This window comes from Pantherophis guttatus, chromosome 7 (assembly GCF_059756535.1).
Source record: "Pantherophis guttatus breed Tessera chromosome 7, ASM5975653v1, whole genome shotgun sequence".
NCBI lineage: Eukaryota > Metazoa > Chordata > Lepidosauria > Squamata > Colubridae > Pantherophis > Pantherophis guttatus.
The window spans coordinates 37,421,554-37,435,691 of record NC_142069.1 but is presented as its reverse complement, the minus strand read 5'-3'; the positions used below and the strand labels follow the sequence as shown (position 1 = coordinate 37,435,691).

At 39.5% G+C, this 14,138-nt stretch overlaps 1 protein-coding gene across 4 annotated transcripts; it reads right to left on the bottom strand.

The window, feature by feature from the left end:
* Window positions 1–714: 714 nt before the first annotated feature.
* USP44 (ubiquitin specific peptidase 44) lies at window positions 715–13,843 on the bottom strand. 4 transcript variants are annotated; one of them, XM_034403056.3, is made up of 7 exons: window positions 13,548–13,750; window positions 13,218–13,397; window positions 9,098–10,588; window positions 5,506–5,704; window positions 4,966–5,074; window positions 1,867–2,072; window positions 715–1,298 (listed from the first exon to the last, which is right to left on the bottom strand). In XM_034403056.3, exons 3-7 carry the CDS (start codon window positions 10,511–10,513, stop codon window positions 1,099–1,101), a joined length of 2,130 nt encoding a protein of 709 aa, XP_034258947.1. In that variant the 5' UTR covers window positions 10,514–10,588; window positions 13,218–13,397; window positions 13,548–13,750; the 3' UTR covers window positions 715–1,098. The 4 variants fall into 4 exon arrangements, with proteins under 4 accessions (XP_034258947.1, XP_087730134.1, XP_034258946.1 ...); XM_087874008.1 differs by having other exon boundaries at window positions 4,966–5,032; XM_034403055.3 differs by lacking the exon at window positions 13,218–13,397 and having other exon boundaries at window positions 13,548–13,843.
* Window positions 13,844–14,138: the final 295 nt, after the last annotated feature.

The following is a 14,138-nucleotide window of genomic DNA, read 5'->3' as shown; positions in this document are numbered from 1 at the left end:
CCTTTCCAGATGTTAACAAAAAAACCCACAATTTTTATCATCTTCCATGGATTTTACTATTGCAAGTCACAGATCAGAGTAGAGTTATTCAATTTATGATCATAACTGACCCTGGAATTAGTAAGTTATGCAGGTCATCATATGATAAACCCGATTTTATATTGTTTTGGGTGACTGTTGATTAAGCAAATTACCATGGTTGTTAAGCAAATCCACTGTCCACAATGGGTATTTTTACAGAACCAGAAGAAAATGTCTGTTTCCGGCAACAAACATAAATTGCAGTCATGTAACTTGATACACTGAAAACGGGCCATAAATGCATACTAGTTGCTGGGTTTCCCAAATGCAATCATGCTGACTGCTGGGGGAAGGGGTCTGTCATAACTTCAGTCACTAAATGTCCAGTTGTAAGTCAAGGACTATCTGTACAGTAGATTTGATATAGAACCTGTGACAAAAAACCTATGAGCTGTTTTTGCAATTAGAATTGCCATTTACACAGCCTTCCTCACAGATTTCCATTTAGTTCAGCAGTATACTTGGAGCGAAGCAATAAATAGGCTAAGGGAATGATAATATTTTAATGTTCTTGCTGATCTTTCTAGTGATTTAGTGCTTTTAATAATATGTGAAAAGTATTGTACTACTTGAACTCTTCGGTTACAGAACAGAGAAAACATTTTAACATGGCCAGAAGAAAACCTAAAAGCATTTGTTACCATCACATCTTTTAATCATGGAAGCAAGACAGATTCCTGCAGACAATATCCACGGTACTGCTAGTAGTAGTATAAAACACAGCTTTTAATTTAAAAATAGTCCAGAGTTTGCCCACCCATATTCCTCATCTAAGTTTCCTACTTCAAAATATTAAAATGCTGAAAAACAGCTTGAGGTAAAATTTAAAGATTCAAATGGAAAATTTTCTCTTAACAATTGAGATATATATGCTAATAACTTGGGAAGTTACTGTCATGAATGAGTTTAAAAGGTACAAAAGATCTGAACGCGTAATAGGGTTTGGCTCCAGAAGGCAGATTTAGTACATTTTTACGCAATTCAGACTTATCCTGTACATAGCAATTTGGCTCTGAATTAGCTGTCACTTTTCGCATTGGAGCCATTAACTTCAGTATTTGCCTGTTTTCCAGATGGTGAGTCGAGACCTGACATTCTCCAATGTCCATTCATTAAAGTAACTCGTTGGGTATAAAACAAAATATATGCCTGGGCCTTGCATACTTCTTCCATAGTGCACATGGTGAGCTTGGAATCATTGCAGTGTACCCAGAACCCTAGAACAACAAAAATAAGAGTAATAAAAATGGTAATATAGATGTTTTCTTCTAAAAGCACAAGATTGATCTTTTTATAATTTAAGAATCTACATTTATCAAGTATGTAACCAACACTGCTGAACCAGACCAAATATTTAACTAATGCAGCACTGCGCTGCCATAGTAACAACCACTTCCATATGAAGGCCACAGCCAAATTAAACAAACCTTTCATTCACTCTGTGAAGTGATTTGTAATTAGAGGCAAACAAAGGCAACATTCCTAGTGTAATGAAGACACACACACACATCTTTCAAAGTTGTTCAATACAGAAACAGCTGTATCTGAAATAATTATATGAAACAGTTTCTAATATTCGAGGAAAATGGGATTTCATGCAAGGTAGTTAAGCTGAGAGACTTGTCTTTCAATGTGATATGCTATAATTTTCAGATTTCCAGATTATGAATCTCAAGAATGTAAAAATTGCTTATAACATCTCCAAAAAGTTGCCATTAAAAGATAACCTTATTAATTGTATTTCTCATATAAATCCAATAATCTCTGCCTTTCTATATGAATTACCTCCTTCTGAATTATAGCAATAGGCAGTGTAGTGTCCTGAACCAAATCCTTTCCCATGATGCATCACAACAGCAGACAAATCATAGATAAAGTAATCTGTCATAAGGGATTTTAGAGATTTTCTGCAACAATAGGGTTCCATGTTTAGAATCTCATCAAAGTTGACATGCACACCAATCTTCTCACGATGATTGCGTCCTGACCATCTACAGGAGGAAAAATGAAACTTAGGTTTTTTTCTTGTTCATATTCTGAAAGAATATGTTACTTATTTCATTTTTATAAATTATCTTACTAAATAAAATAGTAGTCCAATAGTCTAAAAATAGTCTCCGACGGTATGCAGTTTGTGTTGGCAGGGGGGCAGAGGTCGACCTCAAGGCGTCTTGTTTGTGGGGTGCCGCAAGGGTCAGTCCTCTCGCCCCTTCTGTTCAACATTTATGTGAAGCCGCTAGGCGAGATCATCCGTGGTTTTGGAGCGATATTCCACCAGTACGCTGACGATACTCAGCTGTACATCTCCACTCCGAACCACCCCAATGATGCCCTTGACGTGATGTCCCAGTGCCTGGAGGCTGTGCGGATCTGGATGGGGAGGAACAAGCTCAAACTCAACCCTTCCAAGACCGAGTGGCTGTGGTTCCCAGCGTCCCGGTATAGTCAGCTGGGTCCATCGCTGACTATTGGGGGCGAGATCTTGGCCCCCTCAGAGAGGGCTCGCAACTTGGGTGTTCTCCTGGACGCACGGCTGTCTTTGGAAGAGCATATGACGGCCGTGGCCAGGGGAGCCTTTTATCAGGTTCGCTTGATGCACCAGTTGCGTCCCTTTCTGGACCGGGATGCCCTGCGCACGGTCACTCACACCCTCATCACATACCGTCTGGACTACTGCAACACTCTCTACATGGGGCTCCCCCTGAAGAGCACTCGAAGCTGGTCCAGAATGCGGCTGCGCGGGTGGTTATGGGTGTGACTCGGCGCTCCCATGTAACACCCCTCCTGTGTGAGCTGCACTGGCTCCCGGTGGTCTTCCGAGTGCAATTCAAGGTGTTGGTGACCACTTTTAAAGCGCTCCATGTCTTAGGACCGAGGTATATACGAGACCGCCTTCTGCCACCAACAGCCTCCCACCGGCCAATACACTCCCACAGAGGGGCTCCTCAGGGTGCTGTCGGCCAAACAATGTCGACTGGCGACACCCAGGGGGAGAGCCTTCTCTGTGGGGGCACCGGCTCTCTGGAATGAGCTCCCCCTAGAGCTTCGTCTTAGCCCCGACCTGTGCACCTTTCGCCATGCCCTGAAGACTCTTCTGTTCCAGCAAGGCGGACTGGCCTAATATGAATTTTTAAGGAGTGGCCCCAATTCTGGTTGCTAAACAAGATCTATATATGGACTCCATCCCCAGAGAGCTCCCACTAAGAGTCTCAGTGAGTTGCATAGTATTCCTCTCATCTTCTTTTATGTTTTAACAGTTTTACTAACTTACTAGCTGTACCCAGCCACACATTGCTGTGGCCCAGGCTTGAGGGTATACAATATTTTTTGTCTGAGTGCCAATAATGTCCCTCTGTAGCTCAGGTCACGCCTACTTTGCGTCCGTCCCACCAGTCTTTTCACTTGGTCGATTGGATTCAGACCTGAGTTGCCTTTCTCTATGTTTCTTTTTGGACTTTAACGTCGCTTAATCAATTGCTTTCTTGGACTTTAACTATTTGGTGCTTGTATTGGGAGAGCTGTGCGTCGTGGGATTGGCGGAGGCCTCCGCCCGGGCTGCCGTTGGTAGTTTGCGTTCCTGGGGCTCTGGAGGTTTGTCTTCAGACACCTCCAAGGATACTTTGCCACAGGTGTAAGAGATGGTTTCCCGGCTTGCCAGTATAACCACCTTCACCTTTGCAGCTCTCCGCACCATAGGCAGCATCGGGGTCCCTGCCAAAGGTACGGCATAACATACTCCGTTAGTCGGGAGGCCGCTTCGCGGCGGTTGACATTTCCCATCATTTTGCTTGTGGGTTTGGCAGCGGCGGTGCTGAGGGGAAAAGACCCGGCTTGCGCCTGCCATTGTGGTGCTGCGACGTTAAAGTCCAAAAAGAAACGTAGAAAAAGGCAACTCAGGTCTGAATCCAATCGACCAAGTGAAAAGACTGGTGGGACGGAGGCAAAGTAGGCGTGACCTGAGCTACAAAGGGATACGGCACAGCTCAATTCCAATGCAATGTCGCACAAAATAATTAAATCAAAATGAAAATAAATCGAAATCTATGAAAATTCAATTTAACAATGCAATTGGAAACACTGAAATGGAATCGTAAAACTGGAAATTTGGAAATCGTAAATGGATCGTAAATCGGAAATATTGAAATGGAATTTTACAATATTTAGTATAGTGTGTGCTGCTTTTACGTCCAACAGATGGCACTGTTTTTCAAGAAAGCATGTTTTTACCTGTCACAGGTGTGACATCTAGATAATATAGATATATAAAAACACACGCGTATTCGAATGCAACATTGTGTCAAAATTTCAAAGCAATCTGTGAAGAACTTTCGGAGATTTACAATTTTGAACAAACTAACATTTACATTTTTATTTATATAGAAAATATAAAATATAAAAATACAAAAGCAAATAGTAGGAAACAAAAGGGAGGAAAAGGGGAAGAGAGAAGTGTAGAAAAGAAGAGGAAAAAGGAAAAAAAAAGCGTAGACTTCCAACACTATCTGGTACAGTAGATAAAGCATTATCATCAAACCTCAACATTTTACTTTTTCGTAATAGTATAAACTAGCCATTGCTATAACCACAAAGCTATCTAATCAGTAAAACCCAGTATTCCTCTCATCTTCAAAGTTTATGGAAAGTCTTCATTTAAGTTCAATTGACAATTTTGCTTTCTCTCATAAATCTACTTGTTTTGGAATGGGTAAAATGTTTAAAGCACTTTATATCAGCTGTAATAATTATTACAAAACATCTCTTAATTACTTTCTTAGACATAATGATGGAGATGCCATTAGAGAATGTAGCTTGCTAACCATTAAAGAACTAATTCATTGAAAAAAAGTAAAAAATAAACCTCACAGAGACAGTTTACTACGTTACCTGAATCGCTTAAGGTGTAACCGCAGAATCTGAGGTAGGTGGCACACCAGAAGCTGCTTCTGTGCCTCTGTGAGTAGAACAGGTTTAGAAGAAAATTTTCTTCGTTTTGCTGTAAGAAAAATAGCCTCCCTCTAATTTATAGCAGATCACATTATAAAATTAGATTAATACCCTTTAATATGTTCATGACATACAGGATAAAAATATAAATGAGGCATTCTAGAACTATTCCAAAATACAGTAACAGAATTTTTGTCCATACCAAGTTAAATTAGAAAGAAGTAATCACTTTAGAACTATCATAAAAATACATTTCGATTGGCAGAACAGTCAAGATACAATTTAGATTGCAGTATCTATTCACAGGTAAGCATGCAAAATGTAAAGAATAGCCATTTGTGCTAATGTAAGCACAAAGTTTGTTTCATGTTCTGTTATTAAAAAAGCTCACATAGGTAACAATTTTTTAAAATAACCCTATTAGATAGTTATCATCATATATGAAAATCAGATCCATGAGTACATACAGTCGTTACTCACTGTTGCACTGGTTACAGGCATATATTTTCCCTTCTAAAGCTTCAGTTTCTGTAAATTTGGCCAACATCTCTGTCAACAAGCATGGATACTGACAGGTTGCCTCCCTCCCATTGCAGTGGTATCTTTCAGGAAATTCCAATGACAAGTCCCAGAAAGGTTCTACAGTATTTGATTTGTTGTCACATGCAAGGCATGTTACCTGTCAATACAAACCATCAGTTAATTTGAATTTCCAGCTCTTTGTTAAGAATTTAAAACAGCTAACTATATATGAATAAACAATGCAAAGAGAAATTACTTGTTTTCTTTGTCATCTTGTAGGAGCCTCATCCTTAATTTCAAGTGGATCCACTGCCATTTAAAGATTAAATCAAAATTTGAAAGTATGACTAGCTTTCCTCTCAAAATAGTTTATCTTTGAAAGGGAAGGGTTAGTAGTATTATAGCAAAGTACAGTTTTAAAGAAGAAGTCATATAATGTCATACTACTGTATATTTAAAAACTTATATTTAGTAGAAAAAGCCTAATCAGAACTGGGCAAAGTATATTTGGATCCGCACATTTCACTAAGTTCCCAATTCATACTAACCCAGAAAATTTGCAATAAAGATATAATGCAGATATATATACTGCATACTATAATTGTACATCACTGTAGGAAACTTGTACAAAACAAAACACTATTTTTTTTAGCCCCAAAGGCTAATTGAAGGACCGCTGAAGAATAAATTAATTGAAATTAAGATGACAAAGAATACAGTAGTCTGAACTATTTGGATATTTGTATGGTGTAAATATTTGGATCTAAAGAGAACAAATTGCTTTAGATCCGGTGTGGGCGCTTTATTCTACCTAATGGCAGCTCCTTACATTATTCTCTTCCTAAGCCTACATGGTAGATTCATGGCTTAGGAAATACTGGCATTCAGGAAATCTTATGGAAAGTGTAAATCGCATGTTGGCTGCCTTTCATCACCTCCCCATCTTAAATGCATAGTTTCCTGAGATGTGCAAGCCCAGAAAAGACATTACTTTTTACTAATGATTGATGCAGCAGGAATGCCAAAGCAGGATCCAAAGCACAGGGTCCATTTCAGATCTCAATACTCTTATATTTCTTCTCTGAAGTACAATATATAACTAAAATCTTATAGAAAATATAAAGAATGTTGCTATAGTTTAAATATATTTACTATTACATGCATTATGAATTGTTTCTCTTCACCCTTCAAATAAAAAATTCAAGGCATGCAAAGTGAGGTTGAGCAAACTAATTCTGAGCTCATATTGAAAATCCTAGCTTTAACTACCGACTTTAGTAATGATTTTGCTTAGCAATTTAGCCTAGGCAGACCACCAACTAAACAGCAACTTTGCTTAACACATAAACTATTTGTCTTTACAAATGTGAAGAGTTATAGTCGTGGTTTGCAAGTCTCTGCATCCATGATTCCATGGGTCCTCTTGTATAACAAAACAGAGATGGATGGCTCAGCATATGCTGTCACTTGCAAATAACTGGGGGAATCTCTATACAAATGTCATCAAACGCCCTTGTTTCCAATACCAAGTCAAGACCTTTTGGAGTAATTGAATTGTGAATCAAAGTGCTGGGAGCTTGACAAGATGGATTTTAGAAACTGATTCAAAGCAGCACATTGTTTAAATATACATTGTTATATTACGTAAGAAGTAAGAAAAAATATAACATACTTTTATTAAAATGTGTAAATTTGTAAACTGCAATTCACTTCATCAGATGTAAGTGAGCTACAGTTTATAAAAGCTTAAGCTTAAGCTAAGTTAAAATTGTTTAGTTGGAAAAGGTGGTACCATCATAGACAAACACAGCTCTAACAGGATTAAATACTCAATCTGCTAAATGGAAGTAATTTTTCATTTAACCAAGCTTTAAATTATGGAAATACTGTTGCTTATTTTTACTTGTTCTACTGAATTATACTTTATTTCACTTTTGAAATTACCTCAAGATCTTTACTAAACAACAAGTATTTTTTTTATATTTGTTAAAATACAGGTAGTCCTCGGCTTACAACAATTCATTTAGTACCCATTCAAAGTTACAATGGCACTGAAAAAATGACTTATGACCATTGTAGCATCTCCACGATCATATGATCAGAATTCAGGTGCTTGGCAACTGACTCATATTTATGATAGTTGCAATGTCCTGGGATCATGTGATCACCGTTTGCGACCTTCTGACAAACAAAGTCAATACGGAAGCCAGATTCTTTTAACAATTGTATTAGTAAATATAACAACTGCTGTCAGGCCTGGAATCCATCTTTTGCATTGGGCCTTCAGGCCTGCCACATTTAGTGCTGTGGGAAACTGGGAGGAGGGATTGTATGGAGCAGGGGTGATATATAGTCATAACAACATTCCTTTCTCAGAGAGTCAAGGACATCTTGCCCTGACCTGGAGGGGTGTGACTGGGAGGCATCTCCAGTTGGGATGGTGATTTGATTGGATGATGTGATGGGCATGTGGGTGCTAGGCAGGGACTTGGACTTTCCTTTGGGTGGGTAAAACCTGGAAGCTTTCAGATTCGGGTTTTCCCAGAGGTGCCAATATGACATCTCTAATAAAATGGAACTTTGAGGAACTTCAAGCCTTGGAGTCTTCTTTCGTTGGGGTCTTACTTGGAACCCTGACAACTGCAGTGATTCATTTAATAACAGTGGCAAGAAAGGCTGTAAAATGGGGTAAAATTTGCTTAACAACAGTCTCACTTAGTAACATAAATTTTGGACTCAATTGTGGTCCTAAGTTGAGAAATACTTATAGTTCTAAAGTTTCATCTAGAGAGAATCCCTGTGCAATATAAGTAAAATTAAAATTAATTTCTATGATATTAAATACACTGCTCAAAAAAATAAAGGGAACACAAGCAGAAGACATCCGAGATCTGAATGAATGAAATAGCCTTATTAAATACTTTGTTTGTTACATACAGTAGTTTATACACTGCTCAAACAACTAAAGGGAACACAAAACTACTGTATGTAACGAACAAAGTATTTAATAAGGCTATTTCATTCATTCAGACCTCGGATGTCTTCTGCTTGTGTTCCCTTTATTTTTTTGAGCAGTATATAACAACTTTAGAAGCAGAAAATCCTTCAAACAGCAAAGGACATAAAAAGATTAAAATAATTTAAAAATCTTTGTCCTTGCACCAGGAGAAATACTGGGTTGATGTCAGTTATACTTTCTTGTGACACAGTGTAAGAGTATTGATACAAGTAATGTCGTCTTTTTAAACACATTCTGCTTGTGTATTAATGGGAATCTGCGTAACTATGTCTTTACACAAACCTTTTTATACAATCATAATATGCTGACAGAACTGCAAGAAAGACAATTCTTAATTTAAGAAATAAGTGATGTAGCAGGCAGTGACAGAAGCCTGCTTGAAACAGTACAAAATATTGCTTACTCAAAATATAATATTAAATTGGATTCTTATTTGGCATAAAACAGCCAGGAAGTTCAGTCTGCAATCTTATACTACACTGAATTTTCTATCAATCACTCACCGAATAATCTTAATTCTAAAGTATTTACCTGACTTAAAAGCTGTCCATGAAAAATAGTGTTGACCACATTCAAAACGTTTTTAATGAGTTTCCTTTGAGAAGCAGGAATGAGGGCCGGGCTTTTTGCTCTAACTGTCTCCAATTCTTGTTGGACTTTATCCAAAAGTTCACAAAGAAATTCCTGAGCATCTTGTTGGGCATAACCATGGAAGGCTGGGATTAGTTTCCACACAGAATGGAGCATGGCAAAAGGAGACACCAATGCCCACTTGCCAGACCACATAACTTGAAACAAAGTATGTAATTCATGACAAAGAGAAATGTACTTTGAACTTGGTTCCTTGGGCTGAATAAGTTCCATATTTCTATTACTTGATCCACCACCACTTAAACCTGATGATGTACTAAATCGCCTTGTGGAAAATGTCTGGTCCTTAACAAAGGTTTTCTGTTCCTGAACATCAAAGCTAGGAGATAGAGGCTGCTTTGTAGATGATCTTGTTTTGCCACTGGCGGCAACTGCTAACAACTCTTGTGTTTGGTTTAAATCAAGCTTTAAAAAACATTCCCGAAATATGAACAAATGACTCAATACCTGAAGAATTGAGTTCATATAGCAAGTATTTCCCAAGTTTCGTAGTCCTGTCACACCAGGAGTCATAGTAGGTCTTCGTTTGGCTGGAGAGTCATTAATTTTTTTTAACTTTACGTCATCTGAGGTAGCTGCTACTTTTAGCTCTATATCAGAGCCCAAGTTTTGAGGCATTTTTAGTGCACAGACTGAAGATTCTTTGTTTTGTTTTTGCAAGCGAAAGCTTTTCCTTGGTGGTATTTTTTCCATTTCCTCCTTCAATTGGCGCTTTCGCTCTTCTCTTTTCTTTCTAGCATTGACTCGTCTTTCTTCTGCCTGTTCACACAGCTTATCTTCTTCTAAAATCCTTTTCCCAGTTGGTGTTAGTTCAAACCAAGTTCTAAATACTTTGCCCATTAATGCATGCCTCCTGTGCCATAGGGCTGTGAACATCCGGTCTTGACTTCGAAGCAAAGCCTGAGCATTATTATGTGAAAGATCATCACTTATGCCCATAGATCGCAAAATCCTACCACTCCGAGTAGTACAGTCATAATTCTGGCTCTTGATTGCACTTAGTATACTTCGTAAAAGTTTTATGTCACCAGTTGCATTATCATTAAGAACATAATCATCACAAAGGTAGCAAAAAATGTGCAGCTCATTTACTTCCAATGCTACTGGATGATTGCTTTCCTGAAAGTGCTTTAGTGCATGTTCTTCAATATATCTTCCACAAGCAACATGAGAGCAACTAAGACAGGCCCATACAGATTCTGTAGTATTGCATACCATACAATGCCATTTGTGAGGATTCACAATTGAATGGTCCTGGGCAAGCCGCAGTCGTCCTACATGCTTACATTTATCCATTGTCAATCTCACAATGTTGAGAATATACTACAGAAATTCATCAGTCCAACAGTTTCTTAGGTTTTGCATTTTCACCTGAAAATGAGGGGGGGAAAGTGCTTTTAGTATCATGCCACAAAAATTAAACCATTAAGACTTTTAGATCAATAGACAAAGAAAGTAAGATAAATGTATATATGTTCATAACCGTCTGTAGGAAGCTATGTAAAAACATCCAAATTTGAAGCAGTGTTGCATGGTAAAAAAAATTCTTTCTATTGTGAAAATGGTCCGAGGTGAAAACAACACTTTGTTCCACAGTGTAACTCTGTGTAAGAGTTACACAGAGACTTATATCATAAAGACTAAAATCAACAGAGAGAGAGAGAGAGGGAGGGAGGGAGATCCAATAATTAGAAATCCTTATTGCTCTTATGCTAGAGGCCAAGCTTATATTCTGAAATGGCCGCTATTACAAGAGAGGTTTTAAAAAATTAGTATTGGTTAACCCCCTTTTTCTTAATCAAAAAGTCAGTTTTATGATTTATTCAAAAGCAAACCATCAACCACTAAACCTGCCTAAATTGTAATATGGGATCTAAGTTTGATATGAGGGGCCATCCTGACCATAGATATATCCAACCAAATTATTAAAATTTCCTAAAATTGTATCCCTACTTTTATCTTAGCACATTGTCTTTCTCAATCATGTCGGATGGGATTTCTGAGAAGGAGGTTAAAAATGAATGGTTTTGCCTACAAACTGTTTTGCCTACATTTCACAGTGGCAGGGACATTGCAGACCAACACACTTTCTCTGATAGAGAAATCTAAGAGAACAAGAGCCTCAATTAAACATTACTATTTAGGTGCTCCAGCTTAGATTTCAGCCAGTTTATTCCATACTACTTGCCCAATTTCCTATTATATCCTTTCTCATAGTTTCATAATCATTCAGCTATTTTTGTTTGTTTTTTTTAAAAAATGTTTGCAAATATCAAGATTCCCCTAAGCCTGTTGATACTGGTGCTTCAGCAGTGCACAGTAAAACTTTACTTCATTCAAACATTATTTATTCCCAAGAATCGAACCTATTTAATATAAGAAGTCCTTGACTTATGATCACATATTCAGCCACTATTCAAAGCGACGAGGCAATGAACTAAAGGACTTACTACCTTTTTCCCCCGGTGGTCATGGGATCAGAATTCAGGCACTTGGCAGCCCACCCACACTAACAACTGCAGGGTACTTTCTTTTAGCCGTTCTGCAGCCTGTATTCTGTCTGTATTCTGCAGCGTGTTATCCTAACTGACCTTTTTCTGTTTCCTTGCTCCCACTGCTAACAAACCATGCCTGGTTCGGCCCAGCAAGACAGCTGCTGGCTCCGCAAAACTTTCTTTTCAAGGTCATGCATGATGGTTTCCTAGTGAGACATGGGGAAGATGGCTCACGTGATTTCCAGGATGGGACTGCCTCATCAGCAGTGGAAGGAAGAAGATATTAGCTGGACTTCGAGTGCAGGTAGCAAGGACGGGTAAAGGTGGGACTGGGCTGGACCATTTCCCAGGATGCTGAGGTTTGGAGATGCACCATTGGAATATCCCAGGACTCTGAAGCTTAGGTCACGAGAGCTTCCTGTGGTACAGCAGCTTTGTCATGAAGGTATGTGCTCAATTTACCCAAATCCTGCTATTTTGCTGGATAATACAGAATGCATTCCAATTCCAGAAATAATGAGATACTTAAAAATATATTGTTTATTTCATCCTGAGTTAATTTAACTGCATCCTCACATTAAGCAGTTAGCAGATTTGTTAATTACTTTGCTTCACAGCAGCTACTGGATGAGATACATGCAGAATAAAGTATCAAATCCAACTTGTCTATTTATCTTAAAATAAATCTTATTTATCTTTTATAAGATTTGTTCATTGTATTAAATATTATCTGCAGAAAATTATATATAAAAACACAGCATTTAGATACATACTCAAGATCATTTGTCCTATTTACAAATAATATAATCCTGAGAACAGGTAAATTAATGCTCCCTTTATTTTCCATTGTATATTGACTATTAATCTTGCATCTATCTCATCTGAGTTAGCCATCAAATAAATGCCTGAAGTTCATCTTAATCAGTATGTCAACTTCCAAAACAAAGATTCCCGAGGAAGACCCTGTTTCCAGGAAAAAGGCAATCAATTTAATATCGAACCACAATTCTGTCTAAACTAATTTTTAGACATTACCAACAGTACAAACATATTTTAACTGCAGCAACTACTTTCTCCAGAATTTTATTTCTATTACTCTGCCGGCAGAAATCTTAATCGGTTGATAACTCTTCCTTCTTTCACTCTCTCTCTTTCTCGTAGGATACAGCTAACCCATAAAAAGAAAGCAAGAGTAACACCGTGATTGGATTCATTCATCCTGTTATGCTATGGGTTGTTGAACAAACTCCATATTTGCTGGCTTTCCAGAACACAGCGCGATGTATAAACGCACATGGGAAAGTTTTAAACACTTCCTTATTAGCCAACCATTTCAGTAGCCGAAAACGGCTTTAACCTATAATGCTCAACAATGTTTTGTTGTTTTTTAAACACCCTCTGTATTACTGCGACGGGGGGGGGGGGACGGAGCAAAGAGAAGAGAGTGAGAATGAAAAATGAGAATTAGCGGAGTGGATTAGTAGAAGACAGGTAGAAAAATTTACCCGCTCCAAGTTCCGGACTCCTCTCCCAAGTCAGTTTCTGGCGCCACCAGATTTCGCCTTGTTCCTCCACACCTCGGAGGCAAAACTGTAATACAGGCGAAGGCGGCTTCCCGGGCCAGCGGGAGAGGAGTTCCTCGCCCAGCTTCTTCGAGGAGGTCAACATCGGGGACCGGGACGGGGCTGCCCGAGAGATGGGGAGGGCCAAAGGTCAGTGGGAAGCAACGGGCATCCCCTACCTCCTTCCCGCCCCCGGCTGTCCCACCCCCCCACCCCAGGGATCCCCGCTACCGCCAGGAAAACGGAGACACGCCAAAGTCCGCCAGTTCTCACCCGACCGGCCCGAGCCATGTCGGTGGCCGAAGCCACTCAGCTACTCGTTCCCTCGCGCACCCGCCGACCTCGCCAGAAAGCCTCGCCAGGAGCCGCCATCTTAAGCGCCTCGGGCTTCTGGGGTTCTCAAGCCCCGCCCCCTCGGCGCGTCACGCCGCGGCTCCCTCGGGCAGCTCCTCTGCGGCGGGGATTCCTCGTACGCTGGCCGTGCCTGAACCGGAGGCGTGCGTAACTGTTGTTGGTGAAGCTTGTCACAATGGGAGCCTTCCGCGTCTCTCGAGTCGTGTTTCCTCTCTGTGGTAGTCTTGGGTAGTCTGAACAATGGTTTACTCATATCAGTTACCAGGATTCGCACAGTGTAGCGCGCTGGATCTGAGCGAAATCACAATCCGGAGCTGGAAAACGAGCTGAGTCGCAAACTAACCGGCCACTAACCAGCCTCTTTAGCTGATAAGCACAGCGACAGTCTTTATTTGTGGGGCAGGGGGCCTTAGGAATGATGTAGCAGTTTATTCAATAAACTAGCGTCTGGTTTAGCTAATTTGCCAAACTAAACAAAGTGGAGCCTAGTTAACGTTTGGATGGGGAGCA

Bases quoted from the DNA above. Each gene is read 5' to 3' on its own strand.
- USP44 (XM_034403055.3), bottom strand. From the start codon at position 10,513: ATGGATAAATGTAAGCATGTAGGACGACTGCGGCTTGCCCAGGACCAT. The intron at 5,075-5,505 runs GTGAGTAACGAC...TTTTTCTTACAG, and splicing joins TGCCTGTAACCAGTGCAACA to CAAAACGAAGAAAATTTTCT. The intron at 2,073-4,965 runs GTAACGTAGTAA...TTCCTCCTGTAG, and splicing joins TTACACCTTAAGCGATTCAG to ATGGTCAGGACGCAATCATC.